This window comes from Aegilops tauschii, chromosome 5, assembly GCF_002575655.3.
Source record: "Aegilops tauschii subsp. strangulata cultivar AL8/78 chromosome 5, Aet v6.0, whole genome shotgun sequence".
Lineage (NCBI taxonomy): Eukaryota > Viridiplantae > Streptophyta > Magnoliopsida > Poales > Poaceae > Aegilops > Aegilops tauschii.
The window spans coordinates 562,490,878-562,511,143 of record NC_053039.3 but is presented as its reverse complement, the minus strand read 5'-3'; the positions used below and the strand labels follow the sequence as shown (position 1 = coordinate 562,511,143).

The 20,266-nt window shown below is 49.7% G+C and overlaps 1 protein-coding gene, 1 long non-coding RNA gene and 1 pseudogene across 2 annotated transcripts; 2 read left to right on the top strand and 1 right to left on the bottom strand.

Annotated features, from left to right (window-relative positions):
- The first annotated feature begins 2,752 nt into the window (after positions 1-2,752).
- Positions 2,753-6,206, top strand: LOC141022202 (uncharacterized). Its single transcript, XR_012183440.1, has 3 exons — positions 2,753-3,138; positions 3,352-3,455; positions 5,938-6,206. It is a non-coding gene; the product is annotated as an uncharacterized lncRNA (long non-coding RNA).
- On the bottom strand, positions 3,542-7,177 carry LOC109752991 (rust resistance kinase Lr10). Its single transcript, XM_020311919.3, has 3 exons — positions 5,885-7,177; positions 4,949-4,972; positions 3,542-4,779 (listed from the first exon to the last, which is right to left on the bottom strand). The coding sequence occupies exons 1-3, from the start codon at positions 6,630-6,632 to the stop codon at positions 3,707-3,709; spliced, it is 1,845 nt and encodes a 614-aa protein (XP_020167508.1). The 5' UTR covers positions 6,633-7,177; the 3' UTR covers positions 3,542-3,706.
- A 310-nt stretch (positions 7,178-7,487) lies between these two features.
- Positions 7,488-10,287, top strand: LOC109752990 (rust resistance kinase Lr10-like; annotated as a pseudogene).
- The last annotated feature ends 9,979 nt before the right edge of the window (positions 10,288-20,266 follow it).

Sequence of the window (20,266 nt, the reverse complement as noted above, 5' to 3'; positions counted from 1 at the left end):
CATATCTTGAGTTGGTGCAGAAACCAGCACCAATTTGCTGTATCCTCCTGACCAACAATGGCAAATGCAATTGGATAAATGTTGTTATTGCCATCTCTGCCAGTGGCAGCAAGGATATGTGCACCAGTGGTCAGCTTAATAAAGCATCCATCAACACCTGTTTTGCAAAAAAAAGAACCAATTAAGTCAGTACATAGCAAAGAAACTACAACAAAGGTGTAATCATGTACATAACAATGAAACTAAAGCAAAGAAACAACTAACTAACCAATGAAAGGTCTGCATCCATTGAGAAATCCCTCCCTTGCTCTATTTAAGCAGAAAAACATTGCATGAAACCTTGGCCCTGGATGTGGTATTTTTTTTGTTGCTTTAGGAACTAGAGTTGTAACTACAACCCTACTTCCAGGGTTTGTCTGCATGATGGTTGCTGCATAGTCCCTTAACCTGGGATACTGCTTCTTGTACTGTCCTAAGACAGCTTCCACAACTAAGGTTTTGGCCCTATAGGCCATGTGCTTAGGAACCTCAACACCATACTTCTCATTGCAGGCATCAATCATAGTTTGTATGCTAGTGGTTGGATCAGACCTGAACAATGACTCATATGTCTTTGCAAGCCACTTTGCACTAACCCTGGAAGACTGTAGTGCTAGGGCAAGTGTGCTCCAGGTTCATTTTTTTATAGCAAAAGTCTTTTCACCTTTGATCACAGCAGCAACAATGTGGAACTGACAGTGCTCATTTCTGCAACATGCAATGATCCTTTGGTCAGAGTTTCTATGATATCTGAAATCTCTTGCCTGTGAAATGTGCAAGCTCAACAGAGCATCTCTGAATTGCTGCTGATTTGTGAAGCACATGTACTTACATAATTGCTGGTGTGGGTGCTCCATTTTTTCATTGAACCATATCCTAGGTTTTCTTTTCTGTGCCCTACTCTTCTTGCTTTTCTTTAGGACAAATTGCAGTGGCTCATGCCCATCATCTTCACTCCATCAGCCAACCAGTTTCTTCTTCATTTGATGAAGGAATGAAATCTTTCTTCACCTCCTTTAAAACACTAGAATGTGTTCTAGTGGTGGGGCACCTCCTAATTGGCAGCTTCTGTCTCTTCTTTGGAGGTTCTACCTGCAACTGTTGAGCTAACTCCACATTCAAGCTCTCCTCCCTCTCTTCATCCCCACTCTCTTCCTCCTCCCTCTCAAACAGATCCTCAACCTCAGTGTCACCCTCATAATGCAGTTGTTCCTCCTCTTCTGACTCATCATCTGAATATTCATCTTGATCATCTGCTAGTTGTTCCTCATCTGCTTGTCTATTTCCATCTATTATCTTTGTGTCTTGAGAAATCCTGTACTTCTCCAAGTAGTTGTCACTGTCATATGCCCCTTCTGAATTATCACTACTGTAATATCCCTCCTCCAACAAAACTTCATCCTCCATCACAGATTTCAGCTTTTGTTTACCTAGATATTTGCTCTCTTGTGTGCAAAAACCACTAGCTTCAACATTGGTACTACTACTGCCCTGACTATTAAAAACAACCCCTTGGTCATCAACAGCAAGCACAGCTGGCTCACTGAGATCATACACAACAGGTGGTGCATAAAGAATGGTCTGTAGTTCAGCATTTCTCTGAATTGCAGCACTGTCAGTGGCTGTTGCTCTAACTAACAGATTCAAAACTAAAGTATGCTCATGTTGCTTCTTAATTTGCTGCAATTTAATGTTTGTGTCAATCAAGTCTAGGCCATGCTCTCTCTGCTTTCCTATGCATGTGTTCTCCATGTGATATAATTCATCAGAGAATGTAAATCCTTGTGTATGCAACAGTGCATACAGATTGAGAAAAGTGACATCAGAACTGCATGTCTTTCTATCCAAATTATGTAGGGCATCAAAGTGAATCCTAACATCCCAGATAGCCTCCTCCACACTACAAGTGCCAGCAAATTTGGACATTTTCATTAACACTAACCCTAGCCCCCAAATTGGAAGAAAGAACAGAGGAGAGGGAGGAGGACTTACAACACCCCACCACATCCATGGGTCCAGTGATGGCTCGTGAAAGGGTTGGCGACCCAGATCTCTGCCATCCGCAGGCGCTGCTCCATGGTCAGCGGGGCTCCATTTCTTCCTCGCCGCTCGAGTAGTACGACGAACTGTCGCCGTCGCCCTCGGCCAATCCTGGGTGCGTATCGGCCCCGAGGCCAGGAAGATCTCCGTACCCGACCACACCGCCACCGCTGCTCGATCCGCCGCCTACACCGCCGCCGCCCGGATTCGCCATCGCCATTGACACAGAGGAGCACGGGGAGGAGAGGGAGAGGGGAACGAGAGTTAGGGTTCGAACCGGCGGCTCGGTTCGACCTAGCCCGTTAGGTCGGACTCGTCCGAATCAGCGACCCGTCCACGCGCCGATTCGGCCAGCGTGTCACCTGACATGTGGGCCTGACCTGTCGGATACGCGGTCAATACGCGCTTATACGCTCCTTAGCCCATTATGCACCACTTAGGCCCTGAGTTGGTACTGAACTGCGACATGCACGAGTAGTGGTACTGATTCGTGAGTAGGTGCGTAAGTGTGGTACCAACGTGCAATTAACTCCACGACTCTCAGCGGGCCTCAACAGGTAGGATAAAGGGGTGTCAGGGACTCCCGGGGCCTGTTACAACTTTTCGCTCGCTAAAATTGAAAAGTATTATGTTCTGTACTCCCGAAGCATACAAAATCGGTTAACATGACATGCATTTGAGATACTAATAATGTTGTGATCCCTAACCTAAATATTTTTACTTTCCCTCAAGATTTTTGGTGCGCATTATAGTTGTTTATGCATATTCCTGCCGCAATGCGCGGGGTCTCTACTAGTTCCTAAAGTACGCCTAACTCCGTCTCGCTCTCGCAGCAACAGAGCCGACAGACGGAGAGCTCTCTCCGTCTCTCTCAGCACAGGCGTTCGCTGCCGTCTCCGGCACCAAGCGCTCCTCCGGGTCGGCGCTCGGCACCGCCGGTGTAGGCCGTGCGGGGCCCTGCGTCCGGCCGACGCACGAGGTCGAGGGGAATCGTCCGGCTCTGCCTGTGCGGTGCGCCCTTCATGTGTTCGGTGAAATGCCAGCCCGGGCACAACTAAGGCAAGTCTCTGATAATTTGTGTACTATTATAGGTGGCGATAAATCCCACGTTTACAGACCAAGATAGTGTCTTAGTTTGGTACGGGTCTAGAAAACTGCAGTGTCGCTTATTTACAGATCCAAAAACTGTAGGGACGGAAGGTGTGTATTCTGGGAGGCAAAGCATGTGCAGCCTAATCATTTTCTTATATCGGTAGAATTTTGGTTTTGTAGATTCCGGAGTGACGAGGTCATGCCTTCATCTTCCTGGGGATGATTGTACTGCAGAAAAATTGGATGTGGGGGATTCCCGTATCACTGAAACTACAGAATATAAGGTAATCGACAGATTTTTTTTGTATCTCAGCTGTCAGGATAGAACTATGGCATACATGCACAGTGACAATCAACCAAACTACTGAAATAAGTTCAATGTGAATCATATATGTTTCGACTATGACATGTTCACAACTGATTATTGGTACATCATGTGCTAGAGTAGAAAGATAGAAATAAGGTGCATGTTTGTGCTATCCAACACCAATCAATATGTCGACTAAAATCATGGTGATGTTGTTCTCCATGTGTTTTAAGGCATAGCATGATTTTCGGATGGGACATAAGGCCTTGGGGGCATCTGTAGATTCTGGAACCTCCCTGTCAACATGTTTACCACCTTTGTCATCGAGGGACGGTTCTTTGGGTTCCACTGGATGCACCACAGTGCCACTGTGGCTAGTTTTCTAACCTTTTCTTTCTCTTCTTCTGCCGTGTCCCCTGTAAGCGCCAAGTCCTGGCCAGCGATAACTTCCTCATAGATGCATTCCGGGAGGTATACCTCGTTCTGCCTCTCGGTCCTTGGGTCTGAGTTCCTCCTACCACTCACCATCTCCAACACCAGCATGCCGAAACTGTATACGTCTGACTTGTGAGATATGCCCCCAAAGTTCCGGGAATATAGCTCCGGTGCAATATAGACCATTGTGCCTCTTGCTGCAGTTAATGTAACGATGCTTTGGTCCCTGGCACACAGCTTTGCTAGGCCAAAATCTGAAATCTTCAGATTGAAGTTGTAGTCCAGCAAGATGTTGTGAGGCTTGATGTCAAAGTGGAGGATGCGCTGGTTGCATCCTTGATGTAGATATTCCATTCCTCGTGCAATGCCCAAAGCAATGTCTAGCATTTTTTCAGGTACTAGGAGAGTCTGAAAAATATTAGAGTCACGAGAGAATATGTATTTCTCCAATGACTCGTTTGGCATGAATTCATAAATAAGAGCCCGTCTTGTTCCTTCATAGCAAAATCCCAGGAGGCGGACAATATTTGTATGGTGGATTAGTCCAATAGTTGCAACTTCATTGATGAATTCCTGTCCCTCTCCTATAGAGTTCTCTAGCATCTTGACAGCTACAGGAACTCCATTTGGTAGCTTGCCTTTGTATACACTTCCATATCCACCACGTCCTAAGTTAACCTTGAACCGTCTCGCCATCTTCTTAACTTCAGAGAAAGTGTACCTTGTGGCTTTTGATTTTCCATGTGTATTGAGAAACATTTCAACCTTCAAATGTATCTCTCTGTTATATCTCGTCTTCAGTGAAAGATAGAGTGCGGTAGCCACCGTCAACACAAGAACAACAAAGGCAACCCCTGATGATGTAGCTGCATAAATACAATGTACAGGTAGTCAGCACATTGTCTTATGATAGAAAGCCGTAGCTTACAGATTTAATGGGGATAAGAGAATAGCTAAATAATTTATCTGTAGCAGATACATTTTTTTGTTCCAAAAAAAAGTGTAGCAGAAGGAAAATTTGAATTGAAGTAGTACCTGCAATGATTTTGACATGTGAACCTGCAAATATGAAAGAGGACAATAAGATCTCATTGATGGTTTTAGTAGTACATAAAAGGCAAAATAACTTTGTTTTGAAATGAAGGCAGAATATCTGTATGAGTAGGAGGAAGTACGTAAGACCAACATTGTTACATGGCCAGTGGGATAGGATAAAGTTTGGTTTCTAGGAACATCCTATTAATGTTAGTATATATGTAAAAGATAAATGGTCTTTACATTCATCTGATATCATCAGAAGCCATATTCCTGTTGGAAAATATAACATGAGAAGCATTTTTTTTTCATGGTGCTATCTCTGGTGACTAACAGGAGTCATTACTGGAGATTGATTAGGGTAAGGTAGTGTATATAAAGGTTACAAAAGCATCTATTTCTCACCTCATGGTCACCGGTCTGTCATACCGGCCCGCATCATCTGATGAAACTATAGGACATCTTGAACATGCATAATTTTACATTGCTACGGTTTTGGGTTTTTTTTCTTAGCAATTAAGTTGGGCCCTATGCATATCCATTGGAGTGTTAGGACTTCGCACAATTCTGAAACTTGTAAACATATAACTGCATGTTGCTAGGGGAAACATGCCATTATTCCCTTTATAGGTACTCCCTCCGTTCGGAATTACTTGTCGCAGAAATGGATGTATCTAGATGTATTTTAGTTCTAGATACATCCATTTTCGAGACAAGTAATTCCGAACGGAGGGAGTAGTTAGTCTAATTTGTGTGATTCTGTTGCACTATGCTGTATTGATTCAGAAAAATATGATAGCAGAGAATCTCCTGGAAGTTACAAGATTCAAGCAGAAGTAAATAACTGAATTATAAAAACTGCAGATTCCTGAGAGCATTTAAAGTATTAAACTATGTTAAGACATAAAATAGGTTTTGTTCTGTTAGAAACGATACCGTGAGGATGAGGCACACAAAATGTTTGATTCCTTTGTGAGCTGAATGCGCAGGGTCGCCCATCTTGTTCGCACTGTGTGCAGTTGAAGGCAACGGATGATGACCCTGTATACCAGCAGACTTTCATCTCATAAAATCTCTGGGCCTCTTCTTCCAGCTGCCAAAGCTCTGGGCTACCTAATATCGGAATGACAACATCTGAGATGACTCTGCAGTTCAATGGAAGAACATACACGGGTTGTTTAGCATTCACCAAATATGAGAAGTGGGTTGCGTTGCTAAGGCAGGAGAATGGGCTAGCCATAAAATTGTGAATTGGCGGGATCTCCCTTGAACAGCCTAAAAGCTTTCCTGGTTCACCGTAGAGACTACACTGATGGCTGGAGTTGGCTGGTACACTTTGCGAGATCAACTTCTGAACTTTATGGCACGCTTGCACAAGCGGGGCGATGCTAAGTGTGGCACGGCTATAATCTATGGCAGTGACATTGAATGGGCCAAGAAATGGGTGAAGTAGGACAGTGTCTTGGCCAGAGCATTCTATCTTCACGCATGTTGCTCCACATGATGAATTGCTGGATTCAAGTTGGAGCGGAAACCGGATCTCAGGTCCATTTTTGCTGCACCGGGACCATGGGCACTGTTTGAAGAAATCTTGGTCACCCCAAACTGTTGAAGCTGTGGCCATGTCGATTCCATGGCTGAGAAGAAAAGCTATGACGATGGCTATGGAAAGAAATTTAGTCATCTCTACTGAACCGGAGATGGAAAGGTAAAGGTGAAGGCAGGGAAATAGCAAGACAATACAACTCTTTGTATGAGTAAAAAAATGATCTCTTTACAATGTAAGATGTAAATGATCGGCGGTTGTTGCTGAAATTAACAGAGCTACTCGTGTTGAGCTGGCAGCCTTGTGCCCAAGGTTAATTATGGTTGTGAAGGCAGCCTCCTGCCGTGTTATAGTGGTCTGAGTGTGATTGTAGACTTGCTGCAGTCCAATCATCAGCGAGGGGCAAGTTTGGAAATAAACAAGCAATTGGGTGAGGAGAAGTCGCTATGTGGAAATATTTCTAAGCTGTCATGTTCAAGTGGTCACACTCTGGGTATGGACAGAAGATGCATCTATCGTGGCACCAAATTCCAAATTCAAATTGAATACAACTTGGACTTACTCATCTTGGTTTGCTGTAACGGAGAAGGACATGAAGGTGAAGCTGCGGAGATGGACATGAACGTGAAGCTGCGGAGAATACCAATTTTCAATGCAGCCTCCTGCCGTGTTATAGCTGTCTGACTGTGATTGTAGACTTGCTCGAGTCCAGTCCCGTCCCATCTTATCTGCCGGAGGGGTTGTGGAAATAAATAACTAATTGGGCGAGGAATAGTTGCTATGTGAGAATATTTCCAAGCTGTAATGTTCATGTGGCCGCACAGCAGGCAGATGTGGACATTTTCAAAAGATAAATCTATCATCCCCCGAAAAACACAAATCCATGTTCGGCACAATTTGAATTGGCCGTTCTTCGAAGCAGAATTTGTCGTGTTTTTCCTTGATAGGATTAGAATATTGTGGCAGAATATGTTCATCTTGTGTAAAGATTGTCAAGTTTAATTCATATGCCATTTCAGTAGCACCTTATGAGATGACAGCACAAAAAAAATTTGGGGTGTCAACGGAAACTGTTTACTGGCTTTCTCCTGACCTTTGTGGCTTGGAGAAAGAATACACGTCTGGGTTAGCAACAGCATACTAACTGTGCCCTTGATATGTCTTTGGAAAGTGACTGCCACCTGTTATCCACTTGTTTCTTTTTCTTTCATAAGGACGAAAGAATCGTAGCATTACAAGAGTGGACTTGAAAAGAAGGCAGAACAAGAGCGAACATGGCAACTCCTGGTGAGGCTCGTGGTTCTGCTACCTTGAAGGCCATAACATTCTTTTGTGTGCTTGCAGTTCTTGTAGCTGATATCCAGGGGCGTCTGTCATGCTTGTCCTCCTTTTTCTTGCGGCCATCTGCAAGACGTCCGGCACCCTTTCCGCCGGAGAGGTGATCCAGGCGAGTGCGGAGTTACATTGTACGAGCTGGCTTGCACCGATACCAGGGCTACCATTACGATCAACAGCTGGACATACTTTGTGACTGAGATAAATTATGCCAATTCTTCCTTCTTGGTTGTCGATGCCAAATTGGACTTGAGCAGCAGCTGCCCTATTCCTCGCCGGAACCCGCAGCCTTACCTCTTTGGCCTTGAAAGGTTAGAAGTCTCGGAGTACATGTATGAACTGGCCCCTCGCTCAGTTATGTTTGCTACCTTCGTGAATTGCTCGCAGGAGGTCAGGAACAATAGTCCCTACTTACCGGTTGCTTGCCGCAGCACGAGCTCCTCTTTTGTTTATGTGCTGATTGGTGATCCCACTGACATTTTCGCCCTCAAGCCTTCCTGTGGATACCTGGCTATGACTATTTTGGAAGGCGAGAGATTGCCATATTATGCAAATTATGGAGATGTCGTGGAATCCATGAGAAACGGATTTGCAGTTAGTTTTCCGCAAGATCTTGGAACAAGCTTTGGACCCTTGCCGTTGCTCAGTATTGGGTGAGTATTGGAAATCTTGCTTGTTCTGTTTCTCTCACGCACCAACACACGCTCACACACTTGGTCTACATCATCTAATTGTTACATAATTAATGAATTTCCTTTCTGAACCTTGGCATGGTCTTGCAGCGAATTAATCAGTGCACTGAAGTCTAGAAGGTATACGTGGGAAAAGATTTTGGATCTTTTGCTAACTCGTTTGTTTCCTCGTATACCTGGAAAATATGCATATGCAGCAATTCCCATGTGGATTGCCCAGTGGATTGCAATAACTGCTGGTACTTCACAGCCATTTATTATTGATTAACTATTAGTCCCTTTATTTATCTGTCTGTTCTATCATCCCAAAATGGGAAATTTGCAGTTTGTTGATCATGAAAGCTTATTACTAAAGACTGCATAAATTTGCTTATGCAGTACTATGCAGGTTCATGCTGCCGCCACTGGTGGTATTGACTTTCCTTGCCTACAAGTACTGGAGAACAAGGATAACAATTGATGCAGTCGAGAAGTTCTTGTGGATGCAACAAATGGTGGGCCCAATCAGGTACAGCTACACTGACATCACCGCAGTGACAAGGCATTTCAGAGATAAATTGGGCCAAGGGGGCTATGGCTCAGTCTACAAAGGTGTTCTTCTCCCAGGAGATATCCATGTTGCTGTTAAGATGCTAGCAGGTAGCTCCAATTGCAACGGAGAAGATTTTATAAGTGAGGTCTCCACCATTGGCAGGATCCACCATGTCAACGTGGTCCATCTCATGGGGTTCTGCTCGGAGGAAATGAGAAGGGCCCTAATCTATGAGTACATGCCTAATGGTTCTCTTGACAAATACATCTTTTCGTCGGAGAGGAGCTTCTCTTGGGACAAGCTCAATGAGATTGCTTTGGGGATTGCGAGGGGTATCAACTACCTGCATCAGGGGTGCGACATGCAGATTTTGCACTTCGACATCAAGCCGCACAACATTCCTCTCGATACCAATTTGGTTCCCAAAGTTGCTGATTTCGGCCTGGCCAAACTGTACCCAAGGGATGACAGCTTTGTGCCGTTGAGTGCTATGCGGGGAACCATTGGGTACATAGCTCCTGAGATGGTATCTCGGAGCTTTGGTGTGGTATCAAGCAAATCTGATGTTTACAGCTTCGGAATGCTGCTACTGGAAATGGCAGGAGGACGCCGGAATGCTGACCCGAATGCATCAAACTCAAGCCAGGCGTACTACCCGTCCTGGGTGTACTACAGGCTAACAAGGCAACAAGAAGTGGGTGAGATATCCGCGGCAGATGAGATGCACGAGTTGGAGAGGAAGCTTTGTCTCGTTGGGCTATGCTGCATCCAGATGAAGTCTCACGATCGGCCGACGATGAGCGAGGCCATAGAGATGCTCGAAGGTGGCGTTGAAGGCCTGCATGTGCCTTCCAGGCCATTCTTCTGTGACGATGAGCACGCCCCTGTAGCTGCGGATTCTCACCACGTCTTCTCTGAGCTGACTGCTCTGTCGGAGGATGATGAGTTTGATGATGCTTCTACGCAAGACAACAGCGCTGGTCTTAGAAATGCAGAGTAGTCAGTAGAGTGGGTTCACGGTTCAGTGAGATTTACTGGTTTTTACTCTTTTGTAGCAGTGCCGTGCTACGGTGTGTACTATGATTGAAATCTTGCTGCTGTACGTGGATGCGCCTGACAAATATATGTCAGATAATCTGGAATTTTGGTGACCGCCTGATGGTCGCGGATTAGGAAGAAATGTACTCAATTGGTTATTAAAAAATGGAAACAATGTTGGAGAAATTTCATTCAACTCTGAATGCAACCCTTCCTTGCCCATTTACAGAGTAGGGCGGCACAAGATACTAGAGTTGCAGGGCAAGCAAGTCTCATCCAGTCGTTCCAGTCTCTTTTGTTCACTTGACGGCTGAACTCTTTTTTGTTGTTGTTGAGTCGGGTGCAGAATGCATTGCTTTGATGCTGCGTTAAGGAGCAGTAAAATCTTCCTTCTTTTTTTCTATGAAAACAACCGCGAATCTAGGGTAGATCAAATGGAGGAAGTTGGGCTACTGGAACAGAGTAGTAGCAGTGTTTCTCGTGGAGTCGGTTCTGCATTTTGTTTTGTTTTATCTAGCAAAACAAAATCATTCCCGAGAAACAAAATGTTAAAGGTGCAGAACCGACTCCACGAGAAACAAAATGGTTTGGTTGTGGGTAGTACAAGGCCTGTTTCAGAACCTCCTCTTGTGATCTCGTGGTGCAGAACCTCCTCTTTCACCGAACCATTCTCTACTGACCGACTTCATCTCCGCACAAGGTGTTGATCATCAGATGCATCTTAAAGGTGCAGAGTTGAGATCCAGGATTCAAGAACTAGCGTATAAAAGCACCCAAAATATGGCACACACATAATGTTGGGTCTAGTCTAGTGCATTACATTTCGCATGAAGCAGTTTAGTTGCATCTGTCCAATAAACGAAAATTCATTTTCACAACGAGGAGCTTGAGGGCTTTGCTTTAGCAACTTTCCAAATGGTTCCAGCCACGTAATGCTTCTTAATAGTTATAAATATCAAATATTATATCGACTGAGATATGCCCTCTCTGACTAGTTTCTTACAACTCCTTATTCGTTGAAAATTATTCGTGGCGAGAAAAAGTCACCTCGAATTCGTCTAACCGCCAGTTCTTGCTCATCCTTCTTCTTCGGAAATTTCGAAGTATGTGGTGTATCAAGAGCATCGTAGTACTCACATCGCTCATCTCCTTTCAGAATTATCGTCTGCAAATTCGGAGCTCGCTCCAGCACGAGCCTTATAAACTTAAATTGTTGTTCTAGTGATCTAAAGCCAGTGAATTCTAGCTCTTTCAAATGCCAGTTCTTGGAGCCATCAAAGTGCATCTCCCACGGAGGAGTCCTTCTTTCGGCATACAACTGTCTCGACTTGTCATCACATATATGTTCCCATACCTGTGTTTGTGCGACCAATTCAATACATATGTAAGTTTTAAACATCTTTGCTCCAAAATATATGAAGAACTACAATAAGCCCTAAATGTTGAGACATCACCTCGATATGTAATATTTCCATGCATTGTGCCGCCAAAAGAAATGTTGCCGTCCATAAAAGGTCGAATTCAACAAAGATACCACGCACAGACACAGCTTCCTTAGCTTACTGAATGCGGGGATGAGTTGCTTCATTTCATGTTGCATCCAAATCTGACCAGAGAATAAATAAATTGAAAATAAATAAGAATGTTGATTCATCACCATTCATAAACGCATACATGATGTAACTCTCAAAGTTGTGACAACACAATGAATGCAAAAAGGGAAAGGAATGTGAATACTTGATGGCAATAAACTGCAGCTTACATTTTCTCCTTGGAAATCCAATGTGAGAGTGTGTATGCTTGTGGTTCCATGTAGAAGCTCACTTAATTTAAATTCATGTTGGCAATGTTGTGCACCATCTAAGAGTCCTAGTTCTCCAAGAGATGGGACGAAACCAAAGGCCAAAGGGGCATGCACCGATGTCCAAGTCTCACATTCGAGCGTCTCCAGTTTCGGAAGGCAGACCAATTCAAGTCTCTCAAAACCACAACAGATGATTTCTAGAAAACGGAGTTTTGAATTGGGTGCATCAGTCTTAAACAGAGAGCTGGCAATAGTATCACAATTATCAAGGGTTAGATGCTTCAGTTGCTTGCAGCAGTCAAACACGACATGGTGCATGTCCAAGTTGTCAAAGCCTACACTGTGTAGATAAAGTCTTTTGAGGCAACTGAGCACACTTGGGTAGGCACTGAAAAAACCATCTATTGCTTGGGCTCGGTGTAGCATATCCTCCTTAGTACAGTGCGAAAGATCTGTCTTACCAAGAATGGAGAGACCCAAATCTTTCACCAAACCACTCTCGATTGCGTCGCCTACTAGTGGGCCAACTTTGCACAAGAAATTGTTGATCAGATAGATCTTAAGGTGCAGAGTTGAGATCCTGGATTCTCCTTGCCGGTTTTTTTTCGATAAAGGACATTTCTCCTTGCCGGTTAACCAAGAAGCTCCTTGTTGCCTCGGTTAGAGATGCCATAGCTTCCTCCATATCGTTCCCTTCGATGCCGTTAGGGTGTTGAATTGGCAGGAAATTTTTGGCATCAACGTTGAGCTCGGGCAGCAACCAAGGAAGGCGCCTCCACCGTGTAGACAACGCACTCGTCCTTGCAGCTGTGCTTAGATCGACTCTCCCCATGATGGACAGTAAAATGTCATCCGTCAGCATGCTGAGTCTATCTCCCTCCTCTGGTTCCTGCGAAATTATGGATCTATTTAATTAGTTACTGAATGTCTATGTTCATCTATTCAAACAGAATGGTTTGTATCTTTGTGTGTTCCTAAGAAATTCTACATAGGATAAATCTTGTACGGGAGTTGGACAACAAATTATGAACAACCGATTGATATCGGAAAGAAGAAAGGGGCATGATTATATTCTTACCTTGGAGAATCCAGGGCGCCCATTGCACCTCCTAATCTTAGGAGTGACTCCCCCAGAAGCCATCTTTTCAGCGTTGCCGATTATTCCAGAACCAAGTTGAACAGTAGAACGATCCAAGCACGATGGATCAGGGGAAGCAGAGAAATCTCATCCAAAGCAGTCGTAATCTAGTCGTGATGGTGTCGAGGAGGTCGCGGCTCTAAGGTTTAGGATTTGGGCGAGGAGGGGAGTAGTCGCTGGACGAGGCGGCGGCGCGTGGGTGGAGGAGGACGCCTTGAGCGCTGAAGCAGAGTCGGAGAAGAAACGGAGGGGAACGAGAAGCGAGGTCGGCCCAATTGTTCAGTTATCTTTTCTATCTTACGAGGAGTGTAAGTATGAAAAGCTTTTTTTTTAATCAGTAAATATTAAAAGCTTTGTACTACGTACTTGATTTGCATAGTCGACCCTGTAAGGCTATGTAATTCAAACACAAACGATCTTTATGAACTTATTATAGTTTTCAATTTAAATAGCCTGGGTACTTTTGAACTGCATAACCTACATAACCTAGATTTTCGTTATTGTTTTGGAAAAACGCAAAGACCATGAAATAATATAGTATATTAATTTTGTGACAAGTGATAGAGCTTGATTGATCCACCAGGAAATTGTTAGAATCAGGACGACTAAATTAATGAGTGTTATATGACTATATATGTTGGTGATGACACACTCGGCAATCTCGAAACAGGTTTTTTCCTCGCTTATTAGATGAAGCCAATCGGCCAATCGGCCGAATGATGCTCTTCTGGCGGGCTAGCATGTCTCATGGGACAAATCGGGCTAGACGTGGCGGCCTGGACGTCGCCGTCTTGCAAAGTCTGTTGAACTGGACGACATGCGGGTGTCCATGACCGTTAACTACAAAAGGCGTCGGCATAGCCAGTTATTCCGGTAGTGGTATACACATGCGCACGCGGAGAAAATAAGGGCACCATCCTCCAAACTGACCAGTAGATGACCACCAGGCACTGCCAGCAGTCTGTCTAGTGTTCAGCGAGCGCTACAGCGGGTAGCCCTGCCCAGAACTAGAACATGCGCCACCGGCATTCGAGAATAAAGACCTCACCTTGTCGTTCGGATACTCGATGTGGGACCCGATCAATGGCTGCCGCTACGAGTTGCTGTCCACGTACGTGTCTCCGTCTTCCCTGGCTGGATCCCAGTGAGGAGGACGCCCTGTGGTCTGTAGCAGCCTTCCGGTCGTCGTCTCTCTACCTCTCACCGGCTGACATATTCTGGGTACGCCGTATGGAGTGTGGATACTGTCACTGATCATATGCACTGTAATTATGTTACCGAAAAAGGCTTTCGCCCCGCTTTATATTATAAAGCCAACCGCACCACAACCATCCAACAAGGTCCAACACAAAACCACGCGCACACACACACGAAAGTCCACAGGAACAAAAGGTACAAGAAAGGGTCAATGCTGAGGGCACAGCACAACAAGCCCTAAACCCAAAACACACACGCCATACAGCCGCCAGGCGGTCTAGTCAGGCTCAGGAGGAGGCGGCAGCGGGGGAGCCACGCGGAGCGCCATCGAGCGGAGATCAGAGAGGAGGGTGGTGATGACGTCCCGGTCCTGGGGGCGGCTAAGCGGCCGCCAAAGCTGCAGGTAGCCACACAATTTGAAGATTGCGTCAGTCGCACGTCGGAGAGGCACCTTCTGAATAACAAGCTTATTGCGAATGTTCCAAAGCGTCCAGGCGAGAACCCCAACGCACAACCATCTAATATGGCGGTAGCGAGTAGGGGAAGTGTTGAGCTCGGCAAGCAGGTCGGGGAAGTTGGTATTACACCACTGTCCGCCAACCGTTTCGCGGAAGCAGGCCCAAAGGAACTGGGCCGAGTGGCACGAGAAAAAGATGTGGTTAGCATCCTCAATCGTGCCACAGATGGGCACATCCCATTACCCGGGCCATTACGCTTGAGGACTTCAAGCCCAGAGGGGAGGCGTCCATGGATCCATTGCCACAGGAAGATCCTGATTTTCAGCGGAAGTCGGATGTCCCAGATCAGGCTAAATGGTTCCGGGGCCGTCGAGGGAGCAATGGCGCCGTACAGGGACTTCGTGGAGAAACGGCCAGAGGGCTCGAGGCGCCAGGAAAGAACATCCCGGTCCTCCTCGACGTTAATCGGCATAAGTGCGATGTCTTTGAGGAGGGAGTCCCAGGCGGCCACCTCGAGGGGGCCAAAGGGGCGCCGGAAGGCGAGACGCCCTAAGTCAATAAGGGCCGTCTCGACAGAGACCCGAGGGTCAGCCGCAATGGCAAATAGTTCTGGGAATCGCGCAGCCAGGGGGGAGTCCCCAAGCCAGCGGTCGAACCAGAACAAGGTCGAGGCCCCGGAGCCAACCGAGATGGATGTGCCGATGCGTAGTACGGGCAGAAGCTGGATCACGGACTGCCAGAACTGGGATCCACCCGTACGTTCGCAAAAGGCAAGAGGTTGGCCACGGAGGTACTTATTACGGATGATGGTGAGCCAGAGGCCTCCCTCCCCATTGGCAATACGCCACAGCCATCGGGTCAGGAGGGCAATGTTCATGCGTCGGGATGACAGGATCCCAAGGCCACCCTGGTCTTTGGGTTTGCAGATGTCGGGCCAGCTCACCATATGGTACTTCTGCTTGTCTTCCTCACCAGCCTAGAAGAACCTCGACTGGTATTTGGCCACCTCCTGATGGAGGGTCTCATGAAGGCTGTAGAAGCTCATGAGAAACCAGAGAAGGCTGGCAAGCAAGGAGTTGATTAGAATCACCCTGGCAGCTTTCGACAGCCAGCGTCCCCTCCAGGGTTCAACCCTGTGCTGCATCCTAGTCACCGTCGGGCGGAGATCCGCGACGGTGAGTCTGGAGTCACTAATGGGCACCCCCAAGTAAGTCGTGGGGAAGCAGCCCAGGCGGCAGTTCAGCCGGTCCGCAATGGACAAAGCATCGTCCGAGGGGTAGCCGAGGACCATCACTTCGCTCTTGTCGAAGTTGATGGTGAGGCTGGACATCTATTGGAAGCACAGGAGGAGGAACTTCTGGTTGGCGATGTCGGACGCGGAGCCCTCCACCATGACTATGGTGTCGTCCGCGTATTGGAGGAGGGAAACCCCTCCTCCGTCCACTAGGTGGGGGACAACGCCCCGGATATGGCCGCAGGCTTTGGCCTTATCAAGGATGACCGCAAGGGCATCGACAACCATGTTAAAAAGGAACGGGGAGAACGGGTCACCCTGGCGCACCCCACATAGGGTGGGGAAGTAGGGACCGATCTCGCCGTTAATGTTGACCGCCGTCCGACCGCAGGTGACGAGTTGCATAACGCGGGTCACCCAGCGATCGTCGAAGCCCTTCCGAAGCAATACTTCCCGAAGGAAGGGCCAGTGGACCGTGTCGTAGGCCTTATGGAAGTCGAGCTTAAGGAACACCGCGCGGTGGTGCTTGGATCGGACTTCGTGGAGGACTTCGTGAAAGACCAACACCCCATCCAAAATAAATCGGCCTTGAATGAAGGCGGATTGGTTGGGGTGGGTGACAGAGTCCGCAAGAAGGGTCTCCCTATTGGCGTATCCTTTGGCCAGGATCCTGAAGATCACGTTAATCACGGTGATCGGGCGGAACTGGCGGATGTCCGAGGCCCCCGGAACCTTTGAGATGAGGGTAATGATCCCATAGTTCAGGCGCCCCAGGTCCATGGTCCCAGAGAAGAACTCATCGAAGAGGGCCATGACCTCCGGTTTAATGGATTGCCAGAATGTTTTAAAAAACAGGACTGGCAATCCATCCGGGCCCGGAGCCGAGGAGGGGTTCATTCCATTGATCGCCGCAAGGACCTCCTCCTCCGAGAAAGGCGCCACCAAAGCGGCGTTGGCCTCGGAGGAGACAAGCTGGGCACCCGACCAGGTATCGGGGGCCAGCACAGCCCCACCCCGAGGGGTGGGGGTGAAAAGGGCTTTATAGAAGCCGTCTACGTGGGCACGGATGTCCGAGGGTCGAACAAGCTGAGTATCACCTTCCCACAGGGAGTGAATGGAGTTGCGACGACGCCGGCCGTTGGCAATCGCCTGGAAGTAGGCCGTGTTGGCGTCGCCCTGAAGCACCCACCATTGGGTGCCACGCAACCGCCAGTAGGCCTCCTCGTCAGCATAGATGACCGAGAGCTGGTCCTCGAGATCATATCTCAACATCCACTCATCCGGGGAGATCCCGGACGAGTCAGCACGGGCGTCCAGGGCCTGGATGGCGCTCAGGAGGGCCTTCTTGCAGTCACGGATATCACGACCGAGGTTCGCGCCCCATCCCTTCATAAATTGGTGGGCTAGCTTGGCGCAGAACTGCCAGGAGTCCACCGCGGACATGGCGCGGTGAGGGGAATTGCGCGCGGCGGTCCACTTAGCCGCAACAGCCTCGCGGAACCCGGTCTGGTTGAGCCAGAAGAGCTCAAACCGGAACCGAGGGGGATGGGGGGTGTTCATCAGCAGAGGACAGGAGAAGAGGAACATGATCAGAGCCGATCCTGGTAATAGCCTGAACCGAGGCCAGGGGGCATCTGAGCTCCCATTCCGGGGAAACTAAGACGCGGTCAAGGACAGACTGCGTCGGGTTTGCCTGGCGGTTAGTCCAGGTGAACCGGCCCCCCGTGCGTTCGAGCTCACGGAGGCCCAGCTCCGCGATGCAGTCGTTAAACATCTGCATCCGGGGGCAATTAACCCGGTCATTGTTCTTCTCATTCGGGGAGCGGATGACGTTAAAGTCACCTCCCACCACAACAGGGAGGGGGAAGCGGAGATCTTCTGCTGCAGCTCGGCGAGGAAGGTCGGGGAGCGGCTGTTTTCTGCCGGTACGTAGACGATGATGACCTCCCATTTAAAGTTGAGTGCACGCTCGAAGATCTCCATACTAACGAAGAACTCGCCCCGATCCATACCTCCCACCTCAAAGGTGGCATCCTTAACACCTAAGAGGATGCCACCCGAGTGGCCATTGTTCCCACTAGAAGGGAGCCAATGCCAGGCGAACAGGTGGGAGCTAAGGCTGTCAAGCTCGGGAAGACAGAAATCCATGCGCATGGTTTCTTGGATGGCAATGATGTCGATGTGCTCGTCACGGATGTACTCAACTAGCTGGCGGCGGCGGCCGTCATGGCCGAAGCCGCAGATGTTCCAGAAGAGGGCACGCATCTAAACCGCCATTGAGGGGCTGCTTGACCCCAAGACGGTGGAAGCACTATGGGCTCTAAGAGCGGCAGTGCGGGATCGAGTGCGACCACGAATTTCCTCGGCCGGCAGCCCAGAAGGGGTTTGGGGTGCCGGGGTGCGGAGGAGGCGGGCCCGGGTTTCGGCGAGTTTCTCGTCAAGGATCTCGCGAGCCTGGATAGCCGCAATCTGCTCTAAGGGGGGACCCACTTCCCCCCTGAAAACTATAGCCGAGTCTAGGGCCACCTTGGCGAGGCGGCCCAGCGGGATCGCTTCGAGCGCAGAAAATGAGCAGACGAAAGAACTGGAGGGGGTGTCGGACGCACCTGTCTCGAGGTTCCGGGCCGCAGCCCGGATCTCCGCCCGCTCTGAGATGGACGAAACCGGGAGGCCGGCCGGGCGGTCCGCGTCGAGTCGGGCACCGCGCCAGGAGGCAGTCACTGGAGTCGACGAGGCCCGAGCCCGGCAGACGTACGGAACCGACCGAGGCGGGTGGGAGGCGACAGGGGTAGCCACATCAGCGGAGGCCACCAGGAGCAGGCGCGGCAGGGACGCTGGAGCCGGTGGCGCTAGCAGGGCACCGGACCCCGCCAAGTCGGGGGAGGGCGGGTCCGGGGCAGGAAGTTCGTCCACCGGGGTTGGAGCGGAAGCCGGTGGAGAGGCAGGAGGCGACGAAGGATCCTCCCTAGGAGGGTCAGCCGGGGCAGACCCAAGGGGGGCGGGATCCAACGCCGGCGAGCCCGACAGTAGCGGAGAGGCCATCGTCGGGGGCGGAGGTGGCAGGGCGGCCTCGGTGGAGAGGCACGGCGAGCGCGGCGAAGATGCCGGGAGGACGAGGAGACTGACGCTGGAGATGTCGCTGAGCTCGGCCGAAGAGGAGGGGGAGGAGTCGGGCAGCGCGGCGGGGGCCGCCTCGACAGAGGCCGACCCCCGCGACCGGCCCGCTCCCCGGAGGGGGGTCCGAAGGGGCGGGCGAGGGGGAGCGGCTGCGGCCTGAGCACTCATCGTCGTCCTCCGGGTCCTCGTGGCGGGAGGGGCGTGGACGGCGGTAGTGGGAGTCGTCGCGGTGGTCCGCGCTTCCCCCGGCAAAGTGGTCCTCAGTGAAGCGTCGGGGGCGGCCGATGTGGTTGGGAGGCTCGGGGTAGATCTTGAGGTTGAAACCCTGGTCGTTGAAGAAGACTCGGACGGTGGCACGGAGGGTGGAGGAGTCCAGGCACTTGACCTTGACACGGACCTCCTCCTCCTTGCGGAGAGAGAGCTCGTCCACCACCACCACCTTGCCCAGGAGCTTGGACATACTGCGGATCACCTTCTTAGAGCGAGCAATGTCGGGGAGGCCAGCGATGAGGATCCAAGCAGTATCCAGCACGGCCACAGCCTTGGAGTCCATCAGGGGCTCAGAGATGTTGACGACGAGCTTGTTGAGGGCGAGGGTGATCTCGTCGCTACGGGTGCAGAGGCCCAGGCTAAGGGCGTCGGGGAAGACCACGGTGAAGGAGCTATCCGAGGTCGGAGTCACTTGCCAGTCCCAGACACGGCGGCAGAGGTGGTTAAGCTCGGCCTCGATCATCTCCGGTGAGGCGACCCCCGCCCCCACAATGGTCACAACCGCAAGGAGTGACGGGGATGGGGGAGGGATGTCCTTGACCTCGATGTGGAAGAAGTCGAGACCCTCAATGCCGTGGCCGTACATCATGAGCTCCTCCGACACCGGGCGGTCCGGGCAGAGGGCTGCGGGGTGGCCCGAGCCCTTGCAGAGGTAGCACATCGGCAGGTTGGGGCACTCGATCTGGTAGAGGCCGGCAATACCACAGTTGAAGCACGACGGGGGATCGGGCGGGGGGGGGGGGGGCGGAAACGGCCACGGCCGAGGATGCAGGAGTCGGGGCCGTGGGGTTGGGCGGGCGACCGGGGCCCTTCCGCTTCTTCTTCTTGGCACCTTGGCGACCCCGAGCCTCGGCGCCCCACTGGCCGGGAGGCAAGCTTGATTGGTTGCGCGCGGGGGGGGGGGGGGGGGGGGGGCTGGTAGGGGCGCGGAGGGGCCGCCTCGGCACTAACGGGGAG

Excerpts from the sequence above, each read along its gene's own strand:
- LOC109752991 (XM_020311919.3), bottom strand. The coding sequence starts at position 6,632 with ATGACTAAATTTCTTTCCATAGCCATCGTCATAGCTTTTCTTCTCAGC. Across the intron at positions 4,973-5,884 it reads TTGTGTGCCTCATCCTCACG|GTTCACATGTCAAAATCATT; the intron begins GTATCGTTTCTA and ends TCATATTTGCAG. Across the intron at positions 4,780-4,948 it reads ACATGTCAAAATCATTGCAG|CTACATCATCAGGGGTTGCC; the intron begins GTACTACTTCAA and ends GTATTTATGCAG.